The sequence below is a fragment of the Astatotilapia calliptera genome, chromosome 23 (genome assembly GCF_900246225.1).
Source record: "Astatotilapia calliptera chromosome 23, fAstCal1.2, whole genome shotgun sequence".
Classification (NCBI taxonomy): Eukaryota; Metazoa; Chordata; class Actinopteri; order Cichliformes; family Cichlidae; genus Astatotilapia; species Astatotilapia calliptera.
The window spans coordinates 15,276,476-15,303,129 of NC_039323.1; the positions used below are offsets into that span (position 1 = coordinate 15,276,476).

Here is a 26,654-nt window from a genome sequence, read left to right on the forward strand (position 1 = left end):
ATCACTTCCAAGTTTGAATTAACTTCAGCAACACCTGTCCAGATCCACACTCTGAATGAAAAAATCCAACATAAATCAGGACGTTACATAGGTAAGCTTTAAATTACCAGCTGATCGGATGCCACTTGCTACCTTTGAACGTGATCTCTTATCTTCTTCTCTTAAATCGTTTGTGATTTCTGACAGCACAGTTATCACACATTGTTATAATTGCTTATTAAGTGAAGGTGAGAACAAAACCATCCCATGGCCCACTTTAACCCCTGTTCATATCTATTTCTAACTACTCTTAACTCTTTCTCAGCTATTGTTTCTCAAGGTCTATGAATCAACCATCAATATTCAAGCCAACATGAGTGGGAAATCTGAGCGTTCCTTGCATCCTGATGAGAGCCCTTTTTCTAAGCTAATATTAGCAAGATGGAAATCAAAGATGCACTGAGGCAAGGCACAAGCATGGACATCACTTCCTTTGGATTTTTATAGAAAATTTGTGTCTTTGTTTCATTCCAGTATCCAACACACAAAAAAGAGATTTTATGACAGCGAGAACGACACCCGCTGAAGAAACAACACTCGCACAAACTGAACCTCGACTGAGTGTCCAACACCTGCTGTTTCTAAAGTAAATACTAAACGATTGGCCTGTATTTGAAACAAGTGATCTAGTGGTTCTGCAGTGAGCAGACGAATTTTGCAAAACCCGAGCAATAGGTTTACACATGAACATGCAGATAACAGTGAGCAAAGAGCTTTTTCTTGATAAAGAAACTTCCAAACAGCTGTTTAGGACAGATTTGAAACCCTGCTTTACATATTAGCACATATTTATTCAAAGGATACAACCATAAGTGTCAGGCTTGTGGCTAAAGATGGAAAGACAGAACAGGAGAGGTAAGCACTTTAAGTACAGACTCACTCTTCTAGCGAGATGTTAGAGTATTTCTGTGAGGAGACTGAGGATGGAGGACCAGAGGGGCTGCTGTAGTCAGGCCTGGTTGTTGTTGTTTCCGGTGTCATCCTCCTCTCTGGGAATGATGTCTGCGGGACAATTTCCAGCACTGCCCAGCACCTAACACACACAACAAAACCCTGTCATATTAATAAAGGGTATGTAATTTAGTGCTTGATGGTCTGTGACTTCTTTAACTTTGAATTAAATATTACAATTACACACAAAACCTAAAAGCATATATATGAAAAAACTCAGTGGTTTGTTAGCCGAGTAGTATTTCTATTACTCTGCAAGAAGCAAATGTATGCAAACCTTAAAAATGTAGGAAAACTGTTGAACAGTCCTACACACCAGCTTGGAGGACTTGTACACTTGAATTATCAGAACACATTCAGCTCTGGGATGTTTGTTAGTTTCATCACATGAATTGCTTGTTTCAGGCTGCTGGAAGAAGGTCAGGACTTTGACTCGGGCTTTCCAAAACATCATCTTGCTTCTTTGATCATTTTTTGGTAAAACAACTTGTATGCTGATGCTTTTTTTTTTTTTTTAACCCACTTTCTCTTAATGTTCAATTCATGAACAGATGTTGCTTCATTCTTTATAAATTTGCAGTAATATTCTATCGATGATGACCCGCCCTGGTGCAGATTAATTATAACCGTCTCAAACAGTCATAATGCGGCCACCACGTTTTACAGATGGGATAAGCTCCTGGTTCAAACAGCCTTCTGATTCATCCTTTAGTGTTAGTAAACTTCTCATTCATGAACATGTACACAATGTGAGAAGCTGCTTAGATGTTATCCTGGGCTCCCATGTGACCTTTCACACTATTAGACACCGTGCTCTGTGAGGGAACACTGGACACTCCAGTCGGGTGAAGCAATGTTCTTCATTTCCTTCATTTGTAGTCTGTCTGTTTGACTGCTGCTGAACATCAATAAGCCTTTTTTGAGGTCCATGGAGATCTTCTTTGTTCATGATTCACTTCCTAAAACAATGTTGTGAAGCTCAGACACTGGGCTGATCCCTGATCTTTACATAAACCAGGGCACACACTCACACCTGACTGTCATCCTGCTACCTGAAAACAATAGAATAATGTAAATAATAATAATAATAATAATAAGAAAGGTCAAAAACTTGAGAATTTTTTTCTACTAGGCTAATTATTGGAAGCATAAAATTGCTATATTATAATATTTAACACTTCAGAAAACTCTCTTTTGATAACTGATATATTAATAGACATGTACACAATGCATATTGTGACTGGCAGTTGCATTAGTAGAGAACAGCAGCCTTGGATCTTGGAAATCTCCTAACTAACTGCGCGAGCGTCCAAAAGTCTGCATTCCCTGACAACGACAGCAGTCGTACTTCTAACCGTAGCTTAATTTCTATCCTTTGGAAAATGAAACCAACCCCGAGTCTGAGTTGGAAACAGAGACTTTGTATCCTCTGTAGGCTTTAAAAGTAGTAGACAGCATGAATGAATGAATTAATTACAAATTTATCACAAAGACTGATATCATTTTAATTATTGATACATATTAAGCAGTGGCGAAGCCTCATTTTAGTTGGCAGAGCAATACATCAAGAAAATGAGGTGATCTTTAAAACCTGACAAAGCCTCTCATGATATTATTCTACACACATAACAGCTAGTTATACTATTTTCATCCAACTGCTAGACAACACCGTTACTGGGTGTGTTGATAATTTACTCTCTCCAACACCACAGGCTGCTGTTGTGCTAGTTTCCCATTGCTATACTTGACAAGGGCATCTATTTCCTTGTGCATTATGTGTATAGGATCTCTCTGTGCAGCTTGTCTGCTGGGTTCTGTACTGCACAGCCTTGGAGCCGTGCCCCCTGCTGAAACTCCTGCTGCTCGATAGGTTGGGACAGAGTTTCAAAAGCATAGCTTATTCTGAAAAGAAACACAAGTTCTCGTGTGTAAATTTAGCAGTTTGTTTTATTTTAACTGGCTTCTTCCCCCCAAAGTAAATTTTTTTTAGTTATTATAAATATTAATGAAGCCATTTATTTGACAACAATGTGCCGAGATTAATTCTTTAATTGTTATAATTATAAATAATTCTTCTTTTGCTCATGTTTTAAACAAGATGACAACAAACAAACTAAAGAAATGTCTGAAAAACTGAAATTGCCAATTTATGCTTACTCCAAAAGCAAGTCAGTCGCCAAAAACTCCCATGTTAAATTTTCCAGTATGCTTATAGCCCGCTGCAAAACGTTTGGTCTCTATAGCCAATTTCCCTGCTTGATGATAACTGGATAAGGGAGGAGTTGTATTATAACTCTCTTATGTTGTATTAAGGCTTGATCTGCCCACCAAACCTGGTTGTTAAAGTATTAAACATATAGAAATCCCTTGTTAATTTCTGATTGAAATAACTACGATTTACCAAAATTTTCGAAACACTTAGTTCAATTTCATTAGACAGATCTGGAGTGAGAACCATCAAACCTGTAGAATCAACAAATCACTTAAACAAAATCTGTCAGATAAACTAAAGTTGGCTAAAAGATCTAAACAAGCATCATATTAAAGCCACTGACATCTATCAGTGTGGAAAAGCCAAATCTAAGGCTTTGTGACTCCATCAAACCACAGGGAGAGTCATTATCCACAAATAGAGAAACTTGGAACAGTGGTGAACCATCCCAGGAGAGGCCAGCTCTAAGAGCACACCAATGACTCATCCAGGAGGTCACAAAAGAACATCGCTGAAAGAACTGAAGGCCTCACTTGCCTTTGTTAAGAACAGAGTTCATAATTCAACAATCAGAAAAAGTCCAGGCAAAAATGGCACCCATGGGAGATTTCCAAGGTGAAAACCACCACTGGCCAAAAAGAACAAAGGCTCGTTTCACATTTGAGCCTTTGTGTATGCAGTTTGAATCCTGCTACATCTGGCGTAAAACTAAAACTGCATTGTCTGATGTGTGCAGAATTATATAATGTTTTTTGCAGCTACCGTGTGCCACTGCATACGATTTAATCAATGTAAGCACGGTGGATTGCTGTGCAAAATAGCACTACCCTCTGGCGTGGCAATGCTGCAGATTTATGGACGTGAGTCACGCTGCCTTCAAAATGCTGCGGGGACCAAGTAAGAGAAACTTTTTATGCAGTATAAAGCTGCTGTGGACAACAGTAACAATCACTCAAATTAATATATGGATCAATATACTGGCATTCCTGATTTAACCACATTAAACATTAATATTTGATCCCTTTAAAGAAATCTACTGGTTCAGTAATGCTTAATTAAAATAGTTTATATCGGAGTCTCTACATAAAAATGGATTTCACATCACCAGCTTCTCTCAGTGCACAGAAATAAAGCTATAATATCTGCAGAAATGGGGACTGTCATCATGTGTTGGGGACTGCGTGTCGCTTAAAAAAAAATCCAAGATCAATTGTGTGACCCAAGATGAGCTAGTTACGCTAATCTGCACGGTTCAGTTCTTCGAAGCCACAAGAGAATTAGATTAGCCAAGCTGGATTCAATCATCCAAGATGACTCAGCACTCTTGTGGTCACTGCCTGAGGGAAATATATCAATACTGGAAACCATCATCAGCAACACTGTGATTGGAGGAAGAATGAACGGTAAAGTTAAAAGTTAGAAGAGCTTCTAGGGGGGTTAAAGAGAGATAACAGATGTTTTACACACGAGTAGAAATCAAAAAAAGCAACAAAAATAAAAACATGTATGAGAAGCAAAAAGGCATCAAGTTTAATGCATTAGTAATCAATACTCCTGAAATTTTCAATGTACTTTTCTACTGCAGCAGAGGAGTCATCAGAAAAGAAAACTACATTACACTTCTCAGCTTCCATGCTCTAAAAGGGCATTAAAGTCATTCGTAAAAATCAACCTTAAGAGAATAAGACTCAGAGAAACTGAATAGCATGAAATTCCAAAAGCACACAGCAATGAGACGTATTTGTGTGCAATAAAGATCTTATTTCTTAATATTCAGAACAAGTAGCGGCACACTGAGGAGCTGGGAATTCACAAAATATTTAAACAGGTGTGTTGGATTTTTCAGCAGAACTTAATGGGCCGCAGAGCGATTAATGTTCTCTGTCCTTTTAAAGCAAAAGTGAAGAGGGAAAACGAGCTTAGTGTACACACTGATAATATTAATCTCTTCCTCTGAGGACTCCAAGGATAGAGCAGAGTCGACTTCTGAGGTAAAATAAGCTCACTGGACGCTTCTGCTGTTTGTGTATCACTCATCTCATAGCGTTACGTTATTTTGTGGGTAATTGGCAGAAAATACCACACTTTCCTCCTAATATGAAAGGTAATATATTACATGTGAATGTAGTCCCTTTCAGCTGAAGCAGGACTTCTCTAAAGGACAAGGTGGAGGATCACGATGCACACTGTTTGTCCCCTTGAAATATTCCTTCCGATGCACCAGTCGCGGCTCGGTGATGCCTGTGAAGTCCTTCGCTTAATCTTGCTCTCAGGAAATTCTGACCTGATGCTGGTGTGACAACCAATCATCAAATGATTCAAAGAGCCTCTGACATAATTTGCAAGCAAATTTTGCGCAGTAGTGACGGGAGAAGGGAGATGAGATAACGCGATCCTGCTGTCGGCCAAAAATGCAAAAATGTAAGCACATTAAATTTCATTACATCAAACCAACAATGCAAAACTGTATGTCTGTTTTTTTTTTTTTAGATTTATCATGAATTATATAAGTGCTATTTCATCACGGCTATACATATTCTCAACGTATTTGATTATCCTTGTTGACAAAAATCTGAATTTTAAACCAAGTTACCAACAGTTGTTTTTGCACAGGAAGAAAAATGTAAACATGAGGATTCTATTGCAATTCATCAAATCACCTTTTAAACTTTTACAGTTAAATGCACACAGCATTTCCCTTTGTTCTAATTAGGATATGTGATTTTACAGAAACTAAATAGAATTGCCTACATAAATTATTATTTCATTTGAATTATCAAATATATGATTGCTGTACCAACCTTTTGAATCTGTAAAGTTTGCAAATTACGTACTGCAAATTAGGGCGTAAGATGTTACATCTGTGCTAACAAGTCACTGTGTGACTGTGCCACACATGACAACGTTTATACTGTCATGTTACTCTAATTTCAACCACAGCCCAAGGCAACCGTCTCAGCTAGGAACCTTTTAATGAGCTGTCAGTCTGAAAATGCAGCCGTTTCACAAAGAATGAGTCGATCCAAAAGCTTTGTGAATAAAAGGGACCACAAGTTATTTGCTCATTTATAGCTCCATATTTTTGTTAATCTTTGTCTACTAGAGTAGCTTAATATGATTTACAGTTCAAAGTAATCTTTAAAAAAAAAAAAAAAAAAATCTCATACAAGGCAACCCCTCAGTCTATCCACTGTTTGAAACAAGCTGTTCTAGCATCTCTGCTTTTAAACCTGGAACTGAGTGCATGAAAACCTGATCCATAAAACACCATACAGTTCTGAGAGTATTAATCTGTGTCCACACTGGAAGCGATCAATGGCAGCACATAGAAAGTCATTCAGAGTCACGTGGGTCCAAGAAGTGACCCTAAGGTGAGCGATTGATAAGACTAGCATTGAAAGGGCAGTATATCAGTGATCGGCATATGATGGACCCCCAGTAAATACATTAGATGGTTACCCTGGCAACCAGAGCCTGGTAGCTAGCAACCAAACATCAGCTTCAAAGTGATATCTGGTGGGGACAGCTGTAGTATGATCGAGTAACAGTTGAATTTTGGGTTTCCCATTGTCAGCACATGCGCCACAAGTCTGAAAAATATTATCCGACTCTGCACTGACCCACTGCAAAGACTTGTGCATCAGCTCTAGACATAAATCACAAGATCTAATAAGGAAGAATTGTTAATATTATAATATGTCAATATGCTATAGCACTGGTTATTAAACTTTGGTGCCCAAGTCCTATTTGTATTCATTATAGCCAAAAATAGCCTCTATGCCATCTGGCATGCTATCATTCTTTGGATTTAATTGTTAGATGACGGCACATTTAAAAGCCCATTTGCAACATCTGGACCTAGCATGACACTTTTTGCACGAGTGACATCATGGGATGAGGCTCTAGATGACCTCCATCAGCTGGTCAGGTATTTTCACACTGCCTAAACAGAAATACTGTCTGTCTGTTCAGATGCAGCACTCTTCTGAAGTAGTTTGTCTCAGAGGGAATATTCGATTACCAAGAATCTCTTTAACTCTCTTGGTATAATGTTAGCATTAGCCAAGGACTCCCCAAAGATGACACACTCAGGTTAAGAGAACTGATGCAGTTAGTAAATAAATGAGTTTTTGTGCAGTCATGTATTGTGATAATAACATATGGTTGTCAGAAAATGTCACAGCACACCTGAAAATGCCTCAGTGCACTTTAGTCATGACTCAGCATATTATTTGGAACCATATGTTCTTTAACATATATTTGAGAACTGGTGAAATTTCTCTGAAATAATCATTATATTTCTGCAATAATTCAAACTACACTAATATCTCAATTATGATATAAACAAACTGATACACTTCATTAATCTTGGTATCATGCTGAATAAAATAAAGCTATTTCCAGTCATAAAAACTACACAAATGGTGATGCCAGACACATTAAGACTCTTAATCCCACAAGGCATTGGTGTGCCCACTAAATGTGCTATTATTAGTGATAAACATGGCCGGCCAAAAGGCCGAATCAAGCCTCTGATGTGGATTTCCACTTGGATTGTCAAGGTTTTTAAAGTTTGGTGGAAATGAGCCTGATAATCCTTCAGGATATGAGTGGTCTTTGAAGATTTTTAAAACCAAACGGCAGGCTGTGAAACAGAAGACAAATCACAAGTTCTTTGTTTGAAACCAAAGGCCGTAAAGTTCAGCTGCAGAGAGAGAGAGAAAGCCAGTCACGAACAAGCAAGTTTTCTCCTCTCTCTGCGGCACTGACTGTTGGTCTCTTTGAATCGGCAGTGCCGAGTGCAGCTCTGAGAGATTTATCCATTCATTTGTTGTGGCTACGCTCGAATGCACCCAACAACACACCATTTCTATTTTATTCTACTAGTCTTTCACTCTGCAGGGTGGCTCAACAGAATTATGTCCCCAACGATAATTATCAATCAAAATTATGGTCTGAAAAATGGAGGCAGAGGAAATTGCTTACCAGGACGTCAAGCAGGAACAGGACCCCCAAAAGAAGTAGTGTGATAAGTGAGAGTGGTGAAAGAGAGCAAAGGGGAGAGAGCAGATTTGCATTCGTGCAGTAAAAGAGCGTTTTACCACCACACAACTTATAGTAACCAAGAGAAGTAGACTTTAAGCTTTTAAGAAACAAATAAGGTCAATTCATGGGCATTACATTAACTTTTGAGTTCAGCTCCAGCTGAGCTTTCAAATACTGGGAAATGTTTAAACCTTCAGCAGCATAGTGACATATGGGATTTAAAGAAAGCAATAACTCTTTTTAAAGGACGCGTTCAGTTAATTTGTTTTTCTAAGTCCCACATCAGTTTGAGGCAATGATTTATCCAGATCTCATTTCAGTGTGGGAGAAACTGCAAAAAAGAGTTAGCTACACACCTGAAAGGAGACAAATCATTTAAACTGAAAAACGCTATCTTTGCTGTAGCATTTCATCTGTTTCAAAGTAAAATGACTGCAGTTTGTTCCATTGTCTCTAAATGGAAACTGTTAATTTGTCCAATACGTTTTCTAAAACTAAAGGGCAAATGGACTGATTCTTATATAGTGGTTTTTTACTCCCCTGGAGCATTCAAAGCAGTTTATATGGCTTGTTCATACATATTTTTGTGCTTAACATTCACACTTTCATGGATGCATCCGGAGAGCAAGTTGGGTTTAGTATCTTATCCATGGACATTTAGTATGCAGATTGGAGCATCCAGGGACTGAACCACCAACGTTACGATTAGCAGATGACCTGCCCTACCTCCTGACTACAGCCACCCTGTGGCACCATAAGCAAGGACACAAATTACTGCATTCACTTAATTGAGAATTCTCTCCAAGTTCCAGTCATCCTGGAACCTCGAGAGCTTTTGCATCTTTTTACCTTCCTCTTAACTTTCCATTAATGCACCTCGACGCAGCGCTTTGCAAACAGTCAGGCTTTTCAGCAATGACCCTCCGCTGCTTACCCTTCTCACGGAGGGTGTCGATGCTCATTATCTGAATAACTATGCCTGCAGTCTTTCCCATGAGTGTAGTTGCATGTACAAAACTAGACAGATACATAGTACCTATACTGTAAATAGCAACCTAACTTAACTGATTGGGACCTGATGAATGTAAAAACAAAGACTTACCAGATTTTCATTTTTTACCTGATTTTTGTTTTTGAGAAAAATGACATATGAGGACATTTCTTTTAATTTCATTAGAACAGTGGCAGTATAACATCCTTGTAAGTGAATATCAGGCCCTTGTAGAGCTAAATTTAGTATTTTGGTCTAGACCAGCAGTCCCCAACCCCTGGGCCTCAGACCGGTATACCGGTCCATGAGTCGTTTGGTACCGGGCCGCGAGAGTTGAGGCTCAGGTGTGAAATGTTTGGTTTTCAGCGTTATTTTGTTATCGTTTTTATCGTTAACTCTGTTTTCCTGGGCCTTTTCACGTGTGTTATGAATAAATCTTATTTTTTTCGGTACCGGTACTAGTTTTATTTTGTTGTATTTATCCGCGACACATTAAAGGCCGGTCCATGAAAAATATTGTCGGGCATAAACCGGTCCGTGGCGCAAAACAGGTTGGAGACCGCTGGTCTAGACAACCCAAACTGTGATGTCAGGTCCTAGGAAGTTACAACTAAAATGGCTCGTATGTGTTAGTTTTTGTGTAAAAAATATATTAAATAAAATGCAAAAAAAACCCTCCTTTCACAATATTCCTAATGTTTGAGATGCAATATATATATGTGTGTGTTGATTAATGTCACTGATACAGTAAGATACCAAGTGTCATCCCTCGGCAAAGGCACAGTCGGACTGCAGTGGAATCTTTTGGCAGGACAACGCACCCAGTTACACTACAAAAATGTCTCAGGATTACAGCTCGATCAGACCGAGCCCCAAATTTGGCCTCGCCTCCGCATTGCCCGGATCGGATTGAGCATACGTGGGCTGACCAGAGCAATCCTGATACCACAGCCTGATGGACACACTGCAAATGTCCCCATGCCTGATAACACCGTGCACTGTATCGCTGTGTCGATGCCCTGATGTGTCAGAGCTGTTTTATAGTACTGCTCGAGAACACAATTTTCTATGACAAACTGAAGCTGAACTCTCGCAAAAGGACCAAATAAATTTACTTTACCTCTGTGAGAAAGGCCCTCAGACTGCATAAAGTAATCTCAGTGTGACTTATTTCCCATCAGTAAGAGGACTGTAGGCAAAAGAAACATTGTTGGGTGGTGACCTCCAGTAATGGCTGCACTAAACTGGGATCACACGCTTAAAACATAGCCTCTTGGCATGAAGATTTGCAGTGCTGCAAACAATCAGCATTAGCAAACTCTCTTACCGTGCATTTCCTCTCACTCGGGTCTACTGCGAGTCATACTAAGTCAACACGGTGGAGGAAATAACCTCAGTGCTGCATGAAAATGCTTGTTTGTCTGTTCAACAATGCGTTCTGTAACCTGCAGCGACCGGAAAATAATGTAAAAGCCTGTTGTACCCATGTGAAGTATAACACTTAGCTGAGGTGCTATAGGTCTGTAAAAGTGCATTTATAAAACTAAAGGTATAAGCTGAGTTTAGGTTTTTTGCAGCGCACGTGTGTTGACCAAAGGGATCTATATATGTGGAAGGAAAAGCAAACCTGTTTGAAATAACTCTGAAATGTTATCATGATTCAATAAATGGAGCCCCTCTGTGAAAAACCTGTTATTATAGAGCATTATTTTGCCACGCAACACTGCTTTCAGATTCTGGTGTATAGCTTGAACACAAAACAACAAGAATAAAAAAAAAAAGAAAAGAAAAAAATTTCTGCCTGAAGCTCATAAATCTTAGAGAAGCATCCCAGAGGAGAGAGACTTATTGTGTGGAGCTGCTGCAAGTTGTTTTGCCAGAAGCCGATCAGTAAAGTACACCAAAGGTCAGATACAACCAATTGTGGGTTGTAGCTCAGTGAAATTTGTCATGGGTGTGCAGAGAGCATCTCATACAGCAGTGATACATTGTATTTGCTTAAGTTTCACATGTGTTCGCCTTGCCAAACCCAATTATTTCCAGATCGGAATTTCCAGATTTGATTGATTTTGCGCCGTGCATACCCGCCTCACTTTGTTTTAAGCTGTAGTGCCAGCACACATGAAAATGTGCCGTTAAAGGAGATACGATCAAGCACTGAAACATAGAAGAAAAGAAGACAGAAATGAGCCTGAGAGGCAGATTTAAAAAAACAATAGGGAGAGATGGAGTATCCTGACCTTTACAGCAGTGCTTAGTTATATCCTAGACTGCCCATAAGGCAAGCAGATAAAATGAAATTGGCAGAGTGCTCCTTTAAATTTCTCCATTTTTTCCCTTTAATAAAAAGTTGACTTTTTTCACAAATGGACGGGATGACATACACTGTGAGATACGACCAGATTTCCTCAGGTAATACTCTGGGAGAATATATTTCTGTTGTGCTGGGTGAAGAACAAAATTAACCACGCAGTGGCTGCCTACATTACTCACTATGTTTACAGACTTATTTACTGAGTAGAGGGAAGTTAAATACCAGTTTAAATATACACCAGGTGCAGTGTGACTCCAAACTCCATCCTGTTGAGGCTTGTTTCTCTGTCGCGAGAAGGAAAGGGCACACTAAACATTCTTCCTAAATGCAACTGACTCTTCAGCTGCAAAGTGGGGGTTCAATAGACAGTGAAGGGTCTGTGCTCTCTGGTGCATTTCGAGTCCTTTGTGGATGGTTATTTTGCCAGATGGCCTTCTTAAACTCTGGGCCACCGTCCTTGCTGCTGCTGCTTTTACTCTTTGCTCTCTTCAAACGTCTGCTGAAGGTCTCAGAGGATCCCACCTTCAGAGCCAGCGTATGTGACCCTGAAGTGGTCATATGTGACCATCTGGCCATAATACCCTATGTCAATCATACTGGATCGTATACAGCTTTAACAGTTGACATTTGACATATGGCTTAAATCATTCTTTCTGAACTATTTCATTCTTTCTTAGGAAGACAGCCTTGCAGCCACTTATTCCTTACCTATGCGGAATTACCCAGTAAAAGCTTATTTGCTATAACTACTAGCAAAATTATAATAAACGACAAAGACTTTAAGCTTAATGATGATTGTGCCTAAAAGATCCTGCACAGTTTCCTTCCTCAATAGTACCTGACCCTCAACCAGGTTGAGAGTAGGTTGTGGGCAGGTTGTGGTCATTGTTCACAGAAATAGTCCAGCACCCTGTTGTGCTCTCTGGGTGATAATAAACCAGATGGTCTTCTGGGGGAAGAGAATTTCTATAGTTAATGGTTAAGAAGCAGCAAAAGTGCCAATTGCTTGCCTTACATTTTAGTAAGTACTGAAAAAGCAATTTATTTCCACATAGACTGCAAAAGAAAGGGAAGGAGCTAAAGGATAATTAAATATAAATAGAGCTATAGCTTATAACTCTTAACCGACTGGAAAGTCTATCCATGCTTCTTTGTTAATCTCTTATTCTTCCAAGGTTGCAGTATGGCTGGACCATATCCCAACTGACATTGTGCTCAAGTCAAGGAACCCTGGAGCCTGGACTGGATGCCAGTCCATCACAGAGCTAAGAGAGAGGCCTACATACAGTCAACTTAGAATCCTCAATTAACCTGGCATACATGTCAGAATTGAAACCACAGCACCTGAAAAACTTCCTTTTTCAGACCACAGTTCTAACCATGATATGACTGTGCCAACCAATATCTGGAAAGGAATAAAGAATCAAAGATCAAATAATGAGTAAAGTGCTCACCAGAGGATGTTGAGCACAGTGCAGGTTGTCAGACCTCCAATCACTGCTCTCCGAAACCACAGGATCTAAAGATGAAGACAAGAGAACACGATAACCAACATCCGGCTCAAGCAGCGTAACAGGAGAACATTGTGGAACAATTGCACTACGTAATCACATAACTGCACAGGTGATAATACAGAGTTCCTCAAAAGCAAACTTAGTTGCTACTATTCCAGTCGTGCACTTCATCTAAATGATGCTTAGGCAAACTGATCAGTGGCAGAGAGAGAGCATCTTTGTGGGTCTGACTCTTTGTATATGGGCCGTGGATGTGACATGGCAGTTTTACTGTATCACAAGAAATAAAAATTTAATTACCTAGTACTGTCCTCATGGTTAAGAACTTCTCGTTTGGATTTAAATTGACCTATTGTTATAAAACCTCACTTCATTTTTCATTTTTAAAACCTTTTTTTGGCCTGATTTAAAAGGTATTTAACTGTAACTGTAAATATCATGTAATAACAACTGCATGTAACCATGTAATTGCCACCCATGAATTAAGAAGGGGCAGCTTTTATAAATAACATGCTTAAAAAAGCTGATACACACCTCTGGCATAACTGTAACTATTTTAGTAAATGACATTTTTTTTCCATACATGCATTTCTAAAAATGTAGTTATTTTAGGTTGAAACACAATATAAATGCTTCAAAATTTTTTATATACCTTTATATTTTTTAATTTTCTCTTTCAATATGATCTTTTATAAAACAAAAATATTGTTAGTTATATATTTGTATATATATTTTTATATGACTCCAACTTAGATGCTAGCCTCTGTAGTCATGCAGGTGCTTGTTCATATGAACGATTCCATGTTATTCTGACAATGGCTTTGAAACAGTACGGCAGCAAAATGCAGGCCTGTAGTCAGGAACCCTGTGATATGAAGATATTTACATCAGGATACTTTTTTCATTTCAGAGTAGCAAGTGTGTTTCTATTCTGTCTTTATGTATATTTTCAATTGGAGGATTTTGGAATGGCAACAAAGTTATATGGCATATCTCCACTTATGAAGAATGGAAAAAGCAATCAATCTGCATCTTCTGTACCTGGTTTTCTAGACGTGTAGTAAATGAATAGAATTTCTCATGTTATTTTTTGTTAATCACTAAGCCCTTTTACTCTTATTTATTTATATTAATAAATGCTTTTGCATGTGTCCAGATGATAGTCTGAGACAGGAGCTTGGTCAATAAAAGACTAGACTGTGTGGCTGGGAAAGAGCCATGACCTAACAGCATTACTTCTGACCTGACCAATAAAGACTGACCCATCCTGCAGGTAGGGTTAGTGGCCTATCAGAAATGGTGAGATACAGAAAAAGAAACCTGAATTTTTCCTTCCACAAACAATACCTATCAAGAATTCTTTATTTTGAGACCTGGGGTCTAGTTTCCCGTCATTCTGTATGGAAGTGGGCAAAACTCTCAGCCGACTGTTATTCTGCATACACCACAATCTGCAGTGCATGCCTTTTAAACAGCAGAGAGACCGGCTGGAGGCAGTTTTCCTTCCTCTCGTAACACTCAATAGGAGATACTGGAAATACGACATTTGATTTAAGCGATTGAGTTTAACTGTTTTTTTCTTATATGCCATTTGGCACATGACCCTTGTAGTAGGAAGCCCGGCAAAGCTGTTTAATGTCCAACCTGAGCGTGCCAGACACCTGCATTTCCAAATGCACCATCATGAAGGTAACATCTCAAAATTTCAGGGCTGCAAAGCATATGTCTGGACCGTACTGGGGCCAGCTTACTGTGCATCCAATATCTAGATGCATGCAAAGTCATATATTAACATAAAATCAGAGTAAAACAGCTTAGTGTTGTGAAATGATTTTAAAAGGAATAAAATAATGGAGCAATTTTTGTCCCGATTATGACAGTGGGTCGACTCCAAACACTTCTATCTGATGCAAAATAGGCTTGATGAGTAAGGTCTCACAATAACTTAATATTTCTTTAATATTTCTACATGAACTGTTTGCATCAGCGTTAATTAAGGAGTTGAGATGTTCCAATTATCTAGTTAATCTAAGGAACACTTTGTTGTCAAACCTTTCTGCTTCAGTGCTGGAGCTTAATACCAGGAGCCATCAGTAGAATAATAATATGGTTGATCACCTGTGTAAGAGCCTTTCAGTCCTAATTCTTCTCCGAAATTCTAGTTTATTTCTCACAGTGATGCCCGTCTCTCGCTCTCTCTTTCTACTACCAACTCATGTTGAAGAATACGAACACAGTGCTTCCCAAGCCATTTCTGAATTCAGTACACTGAGTCCACAGATCAGCGGGTAGTGCCAGGTGCAGTCCTAAGATTAGATTTACCTGTGTTCTGTTGTGTGAGATCTGTGAGAAAAGCAGAGGCATCACGTTTACAATCCCACCTGTCAAGACCAAAAACAGAGCAGCGCGTCATTCATATGATACCTCCGTCTGTAATCTGTGGGCTTTTTTACTGTTCCTCAGCACAAAAATGTTGATATTCAATATGAGAAGGGAGGCACAGAAAATACCCAAATAGGTTTCCAGATATCACTGCTTGAAATAAAAACATCCCAACAGTATTAACTTAGTAAGGAAGCAAAACTAAATTATGGAAATACTGGTATCATGAATCCCACCTTCTTTTATTAGCATTTTAAACATTTTTTTGTCAGAAACTTTAGTTTAAATTCAAGCAACTCAAAAATTAAGCAGAAAATATAAAGCTGAAAGTGTCAAAAGCTGTAGTTCATTGAGAGGCCTCTGGTTCCAAAAGTGAGTCCGGTCCTCTAGATTCCCATTTTAAAATGCACCTTTTACAGTAAAAGAAACTATGTTCTATATTTGGTTCAACTTCACATTTAACGACAGCTGTACAGCATTTATTAAGGCTTAGTTTGCATTATAAGGGGCGTGGCCATGTCAGATAGCTAGAGCAGCTCCCAAAGCTACCATGTGATTGGCTTATGCTCACTAAATATTTCATCATGAGAAGCAGCAGATATGTTGGGTCCATTTTTTGGAAAACTTAATTTCTGAAGATCTGAAGATTTGTCTTTGCAATTATGGTATTTTGTTTCTATATTAGCCAAATCAAGCGCTGTCACCAAGCTGCAAAAGTTTCCTTGCTTGTTTGCAGTTCAGTTCCTCAATATCATGGCACTTTCTCCCTTTAAAATTCCATTTAGAGAAATCAGTCTCCAAAGGTAGCAGAGAAATAGGTCCCACCCTGCTGAGCTGCACCGCATTAGTCTTGGTTTTGGGGGAGTAGTTTTAGAGTTTCAGCATAGTCTGAATGTTGTTTGAGAAGCTTTTAAAATCCTGACCGGATTTCAGAAGAAAAAGTAATCCATTTTTAATCTTGGGAAAATGATTTAAAGTTGTTCTGTATACTGTTCCACACAACTAGCAGTGACAAACTGCAAAGCAGCTGTCATAGCTGGCAGTTTGCATGTTCAAATGGCTCTCTGAAGTAATGGAAGCGGGTAGGAAGTACAGTCAGAGCTGTCACAGAGATGCTAATGAAACAGAGCAATCACCCCTTAGCCTGCCACAGCTGATGTGTTGCAGTTACTTCAGGAAGTCAGAGTACTCGCTGGTACCCAAACGCACACACTCACTGACACACACACACACACACACACACACGACTCTCCATCCAGCTACCTCCATCTGTTAAATGAGTCTTAACAGTTGTTCTGACTGAGCTTGCTCTAACTTTTGTTAGAATGCATTTTGGGATATTCCACCTTCTGTTTACTTTAGTCTGATATTTAAGGCTGTGCAGCGAAACCGAAGACACTGACTCATCCTCTGAAAATGTGTTTTTGTGAAAGGAGAAGCTTAACATAAAATGTAGTGTAAATGTAAATTGCTGAAGTACTTCAAAGTTTGTCATTGCTTTGTGAATATTTAACACTGTATATAAAGATGGATGAAATTACGCCTTCCCAGAAGTGTTGCCAATATGCGCCCTAAATGGGCACAGGCTTCCTCTTCTAACAACAAGCAGGGATGTGGAGAAGTGGCAAAAATCTGTCTATGCAGACATATCGTTGGGTGGCTGGACAACTAGTAGGTAGTAGTAGTCCAGAATTTGATGGATGCACTACACAAAGTTCAACACACATCTGTGCCGGGCAGCAGGCAGGACTTTGATGTCTGGGCTCCATCTCCCAGTAATTCCTTAACAGACTTTGGTTTCAAATGACAGCCAATATTGCAGTGTTCATTTCTATTTCTTCCTCACTTCGAACAGTAGGAGAAGATGGCGATGGATCATCCATCTGTACAGTCTGTGGTTTAATGTTACAAAGTGAAGACAGACGGATGAAAAGAAAAAGTTGAAAAGAGTGAAAAAGAGCAGACTGGACATATGGAGGTCACAAAGAGCAAAAATCAGCACAGACTACCATGACGTCACAGATCCATTACTAGCTGGTGCACTAGATTTTTAAAGAAGATTTATAAACAGTTTAATAGATTTGTATTCTAAAGGGAATTAAAGATATTCTCTGTCGACGCTAGATGTTTGTTCCCAAGTTTAAACAATGAACAATCAGAGGGCTGGACTTCAGAAGCAGTGCTTCTTATGTTCTTAATCGCATGTTTAAAAAGAAAATCTTTGATGTAAAGATGAAAGTTTGACTTTTCCAGCACTTTTATTGTTTGTATCATTTGACTGTAGAAAAGAGAGATTACAAAAAATGAAAAAAAACAAAACAAAAACAAGAACAAGTGATAGAGAAACAGTTTTTGTTTTGGTTGTGTCTATTCTGAATATTTCCCTTCTGTTCGGATGTGCAGGATATGCGAGTATGCCTGCGTGCGTCTCCTCCAGCGTGTTAAATTGGCGATCCTCCAGCTAAATTTTCACTTGGGACAAAGTCACAGCGAGGCAAATCTGGTGAATACGGCAGCTGACAAGCAGACTGTGTTGGTGTGGGTTAAAAAAAACAAAACTAAAAGCACTCTGAGTCAGCACATGATGGCACTCTGCACACACCACAGTTCCCGTTGATTCTTCTGAATGTTCTGCAAATCACTCAAGACGCTACAGTAAATGCCCGTCAGTCCGACTCCGGGGAACAAAGATCAGGGTGAACAACTCGAAAAATGTTCCTGGTTTTGTCCCTTATTTGATGAGCTGCTTTCGTGCTTTAAAACTGGACTTTTCCACTGAAACTATTGAAAACTGCTCATCCTGGCCCACCTCATAGTTTTCTAGTATTATAACAATTAGGGCTGAACGATTATGGAAAATAATCTAATTGCGATTTTTTGCCCCAATGTTGCGATTGCGATGCGATATGCGATTATTTTTTAAGGTCTTTGTCTTCTGTATTATTAAACAAAGACAAGCAATACATCATATAGTATGGCCAATACTATATTACATTAATTTTAAACTGTTCTTTCCTGGAAGACAGACCTCTGTTATGATGACATGAGGTGATGCATGAATTGATGACTGACATTTTTATTTAACTTCTTCAATCACAACAGTATATTTGAACATACACAATAGTTTATTTTTAGCTTACAAACATCTGAGAATAAAGTGCTGACAAGGAACCCTGGTGTAAACATTAAAATGAAAGTCAGTACAATGTGCAGATTGCAGAAATATACATAAAAAAAAATCAGTGGCTTTACCACACTCAGTTTTTCGACATCTGTGAACTACTAGACAGTCATTCAATTAAAAAATAATATTAAATAAATAAAACTAATAAATAAAAATACACACATCTTACTGATCTCTGCAGTCAGTAACATTACACATAAAGTGCAAACATAATAGCAATTGTATAAACACACACACAAACACGCCTTTAAAGTTTAAAGGCGTGAAATTGGACGGTCTAGTTCTGATTAGCGTCACCGCTGTCTCGGTGGAGTTTAATAAACTCGGCCGTCTGCTTCTTGCTATCTAAAATATAACCAGACACTGGTGTAAATTCTCGACTGTCTCATACTTCTGTTTAATCAGTTTTCTGTTTGACGTTTAGTCAGCTGTGTGAAAACCAAGGAGGAACCCACCCGGGGGATTAATAAAGTTTTATTTTATCTAATCTAATAACTTTAATCTCAGCCAAACCGATTACTCACGAACAAACAAAACACTGAAAAAAGCCCAACAATAACATTTTAGGTTGTCTAAGTGACTTATATATTACGTTTAACCCGAGCAGCGAAACTCCGCGGTGATCTGAAAATGATGTGCCGGGAGTTGTGCCGTTCTCGGCCGCATCAGTAATCCTCGAGCTCCCGGCTAGCTGTCGAGCTGGTGGGTAGCAGACGCCTCTGAAAAACGTCGAAGCACTTTTGCAAATATGGGATATCTTGATAAACCGAGCAGATATTTGATGTTTACACAACTACTTTCTCGCCTGAAAATATGTTAAAAGTTTATTTTGTGACCCAGAAAGATTAGTATGAGTAATTTTAAAACTTAGTAGCGGCCGCCATTGCTGGAAACTGGAGTTTGGCTGGGCCGCGCTATGAATTCTGGGATATGGTAGTAATTTGGACAGCCTTATAATCGCAGTATAATCGCAGCCTTTGCGGTTAGAAAATTGCACTTGATCATGTCGCGATATTATCGCAAATGCGATATATCGTTCAGCCCTAATAACAATCCTAGTTTGTAAGATGACCTTGAACAATAAATTGACCAAATTTAAATTAGATAAGGTTCGTGATTTTTATGGTTCTGTTCCCAAATTCTGGGAATAACATTGAGAATAGTCAGCCTGTGCAAACAGTAGCTTTGCACACATCAGGTGCAGTACTGGGCAAAAGTTTCGAGCTGGCTCTGATTTCTTTATATTTTCCTTGGAAATAGCATTAGAGGAACAAGTCTTAAAGATACATCTACTCCAAGTATTCATAATACAGTCTGAGGATCATGCAAACTGTGGGAGAAACCACAAGATGGGGTTCTGCCAGGAGTTCAAAGGTATGCTTTGGTTACACTTGAAGCCCATTTAAATAACTTGTTTTCTCATTTCTTAGGAGATCTGTTCATGTAATGAAATTTCAATTTTGGTAGCAGCTGGAATGGAAAGTCAGACCGTCATTAGCTTCAACATCCTTTGCAGTACAACAGACTGGAAAAGGGCCACAAAGACACAATGATAAAAAGAAGAAGACAAAAAAAAGGAAGACTGTGAGCTTTATTGCACAAAGCTGAAGCTTACCCAGAGCCACTGTGCCCATTAGGAAAGGTTTTCCCATCTGACTGAAGTCACTGCTGCTCTGAAGGCCGACCTCTGACCCCACTGCAAATGTCACAGCCACCTGAGAGACACACAGACGAGTTCACACACACAGGCCTTCTGTTACATCTCAGGCAGTATATTTTTCCCTAGTTCTAAATAAAAGAAGAGAAACATCAAGTTTTTCTTTGTGCAGGAAGATAATTAATTCTTCCACCGTAACACAACCGAGACAGGACAGTTACATAAAAAAAAACAACAACATTCATTTCTTACTTCTAAAACAAGTTATGTATAAGCACTTTGGGTGACTTGTTATGGTGCACCTGCCCCGCTGTAGGTACCAAAGCACTTTTTAATCTCTTAAACTTGCGAACCCTGGAGAGATAGCAGGTTGGAAGTTTATATTGACATCGAGTGAAACAACTCTGCTATCTAACAAACTTTCAGCATTGCTGTTAGTTTCTCATGCTGACACCACAACATGTGCAAAGGGAAAAAAAACACAAACATATGAAGAGCACCAACATTTCATCAGCAATCAGACAAGCAAAGCTGTGCAAATTATGACATTTTTTTGTGTGTGTTAGTCATACTTCCCATCTAATATTTCAGATGCTATCAACTGTTTCTAAATTGCAAAAATACTTTAGGGCAAATTTACCACACAGCCCAAATTAGTAGGTTGGAAACATCTGGGGTTGATCTACTAGTAATATGCCAAATTATGAACTGAGGTGTACCAGTAATGACCAAGGCACTTTAAGAAGACCACAAAAATTGCATGGAGCCACGAACAAGAAGAACTGTGTCAGGAACCGAGACTGTGCTGGCAACACATATTCAGCTTGTAACTCGCCATCCAACAAAATACTCCAAGCGTACGTTTCCTGAATGAGTTTTTCTTGGAAAACAGCAGAGCAGCACAGACTGAGAGAGACAGGAAAAGAAAAAAAAATCTGCAGTATAATTGGAGGTCTTAGTGGACAAATTGAACAATTTTAGTAACATCAAAATTGCAATGTTCAGCCTGGCCACAAAAGGGACGCATGAAACACGACTGAGGGCAGTGTGACTGCAGCAGAAGGAAATTTCTAAAAGGATATCACAAAATTACAACAGCAATGGATGACTTGAAGTGACACAAGTAGTAAATAGTCATTTTTCTACTTTCACACAGCCCGTGTACACTAATGTCTTTTTTCCAAACCAAGTTTAGCAAGCTGGAGGTCTGTGGTTCTGATGAAGTCATTTTCTGGCCTGAACAATAAGCCTCTTGCTAGTTTTCTTGCAGTTATGGGACAGCATTTGAAATAGTTATAATCGCGACAGATCATCACTACATTATCAGTAGTGTTAAAGCACTGGAACTTGTTTTTTCAAAATATCCAGACTATACCTGTAAGCATCTCAGAATAGTTTAGACAGGGGTGTCCAACTCCAGGCCTTGAGGGCCGGTGTCCTGCAGGTTTTAGATATCACCCTGGGCCAGCACACCAGAATCAAATGATTAGTTCAATACCAGGCCTCAGGCCACTTCAAGATATGTTGAGGAGGTAATTTAGCCATTTAAATCAACTGTGTTGGATCAAGGACACATCTAAAACCTGCAGGACACCAGCCTTGAGGCCTGGAGTTGGACACCCCTGGTTTAGAGCATTTGCACAGCCTTCCTCATAGTCATCCCAACTCATCAGAAGTCAGTCACCTCTTCCTTTGCTGGTTTTGAACAGTTTTATTCTTCTTAATAATGGCCTATTAAATGTAGACCAAGTGTAAAATGTAAAAAGTGTATAGATAAGAAAATATGAAAAGCATTGATATTTCAAGTTGGACAACAGACAGAGATTTCTTTTATTATATTAAGATTTTAGAATTATGCTACATGATAAAAAAGCATAACTTATCATGTTTATAATCACACCACAGACATGTCGTATGAGCCATGTAATACATACAGTGAATGCATATGTTTTATACATTTCTCCCCCCACATGTGGCCTGAGGGACACAGGATAAAGACTAAAACACAAATCTCAGCAGATTCTTTTGCGTTTATATTGTTCTATGTTTTGAAGTAGTGTGTAATGAATGCTCAGTATCGGTGCTGTGATTACAGGCTGTGAATTCTGAAAATGTGTGATTCTGACCACAGATGAAGCTGTTTTGTTGTGCTGGTTTGATTGTTTGGGAACACTTTGAGTTTTGTGAATGTAGTTTGAAAATTGAACTTGATGTTTACAGTTTAGAGAAGAGGGTGGAAGGTTTCAAGAAATGCGTCTTTGCAATCGTGAAAAAACTGTAACTCAGAAATAAAGAGTTGAATTGAGAACTGTCCACATTTGAAAGAAATGAGCTGGTTCAGTTTTTCCAGCGCTGACCGTAACCGCCAACATAACAGAGTGCTCATAAAGAAAGTGTACAGAGCACACTTTGTGCTGAATCAAGCTGGAGGGTAGGCTTTGACTTGATCTTTCATCCCTCCTCAAAGATGTTGTGCCAACATGACTCACTTGTTGACTTTGATTTTTAGGTTACATTGTGCTGTGTGATGCTTTCAGCAACACTCCAGTTTTGGCCTTTGGCTTTTTGAAGTACACAATATTTGCAGTATGCAAATATCGACTCCACAGAGAACAGCTGTAGTTACTGTACGCAGTATCTAAATTCTCTTACTGACCTTTGGTTATTTTTTCAAGAATGCAAAATACATTAACTTTATCATCAAACCATAAACTTTTACAGTCGCCTCATGCCCTGAAATTCTTTTTCTATATTATGATGTACCATATGCTCAGTGAGGTTTTTATTTGGCCTGAGCCACTTGGTTTTTAAACACAGATGAAATTGCTTTGAGGATATCGTTTGATTATTTTCCCGGAAAAGTCAATCATTCCATGAATGTCGTTTGAAAAATGGGTTTCTTGTTTACCGTTTGGAGTAAAAGATGGAAGGTTTCAATGAAAGAAATTCAAGAACTGAAAAACTTTCTGCAATTTCATGTCAGGCGAGTATTTGTGATGTCTAATTTTCATTTCTGCAGCATCAAACAGGATTTGACAACATTTGTTGACATTTTCCATCTCAGGCTGAGAAACAGGAGACAAAACCCACGCTGGAAGCTCACCTGACGTGAACAACAATAGTCATATCAGAAATCAGCTTAACATTTCGTAAGATGAGTAAGTGTGATCTGTATGTTGCCAAAACATGAGTGCAAGAGCAACTGGTGTTTTAGTGCACAAAAACACTATGCACTTTTTTTCAAAAGAACAAGGAAGAGGAAATTGGGGTGAAGGAGACCGGTAGTGTTAAAAACAAATGAAAAAAAAAATAATAATAGCAGCAAGTTAATTAGAGGTGAGAAAAAAAAAGGGATGGGCTGAAAAGCAAAATGTGGAGAAAGACTAGAAAAAAATGGGAAAGAGAGAGGAGGACACAGAACTGGTTTTAATGACTTCAAAGTCCTAGACACATATTTCAGCTGATGCTTTTAGGTTATTTCGTAGTTGTTTGATCTAATGTTAGTCCTAAGAATTAAAAAATTAAAAAAATCTCCCCCTCCTTAGTGACATGGCACCTGACTGTGTCCATGAAAGTAGCATAAGATTATGAAAAATAAATGCGGTTCAAATAAACCTGACCATAAGTTCCATTCAACCTGAGCCTGAGGTTGGGAAGAGTCCCACAGCTCTGGAAAACCTCCTGTGTTGTACCAGTGCCAAAGACTTCACGCCCCAAGGACCTCAACAGCTACAGGCCGGTGGCTCTGACATCCCACCTGATGAAGACCCTGGAGCGGTTGGTCCTGGCTCAGCTTCGGCGCCTAATAAGCTCATCACTGGACCCACTTCAGTTTGCCTACCAGCCTGGCATTGGAGCGGATGATGCCGTCATTCACCTCCTACATCGTTCCCTCGCTCACCTGGAGACCGCTGGAAGCACTGTGAGAATCATGTTCTTTGATTTCTCCAGTGCCTTCAACACCATTCTTCCCTCGGTTCTAAAGGACAAGCTGGTGAACTCTGGAGTGGACCATCACCTCACTACCTGGATCCTGGACTACCTCACCGACCGACCACAGTATGTGAGGACTCAGGGCTGTGTGTCGGACAGGGTCGTCTGCAGTACGGGGGCCCCACAGGGAACGGTTCTGGCTCCGTTCCTCTTCACCATCTACACTGCAGACTTCTCCCACAATTCCACCCAGTGCTTCCTGCAGAAGTTCTCTGATGACTCTGCAATAGTCGGCCTCATCACTGATGGGGACGACAAGGAGTACAGAGGACTGACTCAAGACTTTGTGGACTGGTGCCAGCTGAACTACCTCCAGATCAACGCCAGTAAAACCAAGGAACTGGTGGTAGACTTCCGCAGGCACAAGCATTCTCCACTGCAACCACTGAACATCCAAGGTATGGACATTGAGGCTGTGGACAGCTACAGGTACCTTGGTGTTCATCTGAACAATAGACTGGACTGGACTCATAACTCAGACGCCCTCTACAGGAAAGGGCAGAGCAGGCTGTACCTGCTGCGGAGACTCGGGTCGTTTGGAGTGGAGGGCCCACTCCTGAAGAAATTCTATGACTCTGTTGTGGCTTCTGCTATCTTTTATGGTGTGGTCTGCTGGGGTGGCAGCATCTCTGCTGGGGACAGGAAGAGACTGAACAGGGTGATCCGAAGGGCCAGCTCTGTTCTAGGATGCCCTCTGGACCCAGTGGAGGTGGTGAGTGACAGGAGAACGGCGGCTAAGCTGTCATCCCTGATGGACAACATCTCCCACCCCATGCAGCAGACTGTGACAGCACTGAGCAGCTCCTTCAGTGGGAGACTGCGGCACCCACGGTGTGGGACGGAGAGATTTCGCAGGTCTTTCCTCCCCACTGCTGTCAGACTCCATAATAAAGACTTTAACTGATCAAGCACACACATCCATACATATGCAATAATACTAAGTGCAATAATCCTTTCTGTCATCGTTGTATTTTTACTCAGTTGTATATAGTATTTGTATTCTATTTTTATCTTATTGTATATTTATTTTATTTTATTCTACTGTATATAGTATTTTATTTTATTCTATTCTGTACAGTTGTGTACTGTATTTATTCTTATTATATTCTAATTTTTGCCTCATAACTTTTGCACTGTCCACTCCTGCTGTGACAAAACAAATTTCCCACGTGTGGGACTAATAAAGGTTATCTTATCTTATCTTATCTTAAATTCTGCCTCCTCTCACCCTATCCCTAACATCCTCCTCTGTCACACCAATCCTCTTTTCCTCCTGTCTAGCAGCTCCATCTTCAACATCTTTTGTCCGATACATCAACAAACCCCTTTGTACATGTCCAAAGCATCTGGGCCCTGCCTTTCAAACTAACTTTGTCTCTGAACGACTCAACCATGTACTCATTTTTAATCCCGTCCCTCCTGGTCAATCCCACTGAAAATCTTTAGCTTCTTCAACTCCACCACCTCCTGTCTTTCTGTCAGTACAATAGTCTCCAAACCATACATCACAGCAGGTCTCACTACTTTCTTGTAAAGGCAAAATAATAGTCTGATCCAAAATTTTCCCCAATTTCTAGTCACGCACATGAAATGAAACAAAACTCCAGCTTTCTCAGCAATCCACAAATGCACAGCTTTAAAACAAGGAAGGATTTCCAAGTTCTGTTTTGTTCACCTCAACCAAGGAAAAATAAAAATTTGGAAAAAAAAGTAATGAAAGAAAAGAAAGCTAAACATTTTTAGGTGCAGGATATCTAAGACTTTGAAGCAGCGGTCAAGTCACTGGAGAGCTCCCATCGAGGAGATGATCACCCAGGTTACGCAAACCATCGTGAGGTTTGTGTAAGAACAAAATAATTGGTAATATTTCGAGAAATTTCCTCATTGTTCCACAGGTGGAGCACGTTACATTAGAGAGAATGGGTGAGTCTGTGGGGTGACTGCTTAAGTAAAATATGGTCCACCCTAACACAAATGCACCACAGGCCTAACTACATTGTCCTCTTCCAAGTGATTTGACCCCCTTGCACCAGGCTGCAATATTCCCTTGCTGTCATGGGAGCGAGTAGCATTAAAGGTTCAATGACAACTTTATTAGAGGTGAGGGTCTGGAATCTTAACCAATTATAAAGCCTGAATAAATGTCACGCTAATTATTTCCAGAAAACCGTGAAATTGTAGTCGATTCTCCGTGAATAATCTACCTTCAAACATAATTCCACAGCTCAGTGCATGAGATTCATTTAAAAGTGTGTGTGTGTGTGTGTGTGTGTGTGTGTGTGTGTGTGTGTGTGTGTGTGTGTGTGTAGCATTGCTATGTCTAGCTGATGTAATGGCTAAAGCTACATTCAAGCCTATTTCACAATGACTT

The 26,654-nt window shown here is 39.6% G+C and overlaps 1 protein-coding gene across 2 annotated transcripts in view; it reads right to left on the minus strand.

The window, feature by feature from the left end:
• The window catches only part of LOC113016298 (uncharacterized), an 88,982-nt gene that overhangs the window by 21,213 nt on the left and 41,115 nt on the right, over positions 1 to 26,654 (minus strand). For both annotated transcript variants that reach the window (XM_026159037.1, XM_026159036.1), the window contains 4 exons: positions 20,249 to 20,348; positions 15,390 to 15,448; positions 13,008 to 13,072; positions 920 to 1,072 (listed from right to left, as the gene is read on the minus strand). In XM_026159037.1, coding sequence (XP_026014822.1) covers positions 920 to 1,072; positions 13,008 to 13,072; positions 15,390 to 15,448; positions 20,249 to 20,348 — 377 coding nt within the window. The remainder of the gene's footprint in view (positions 1 to 919; positions 1,073 to 13,007; positions 13,073 to 15,389; positions 15,449 to 20,248; positions 20,349 to 26,654) is intronic.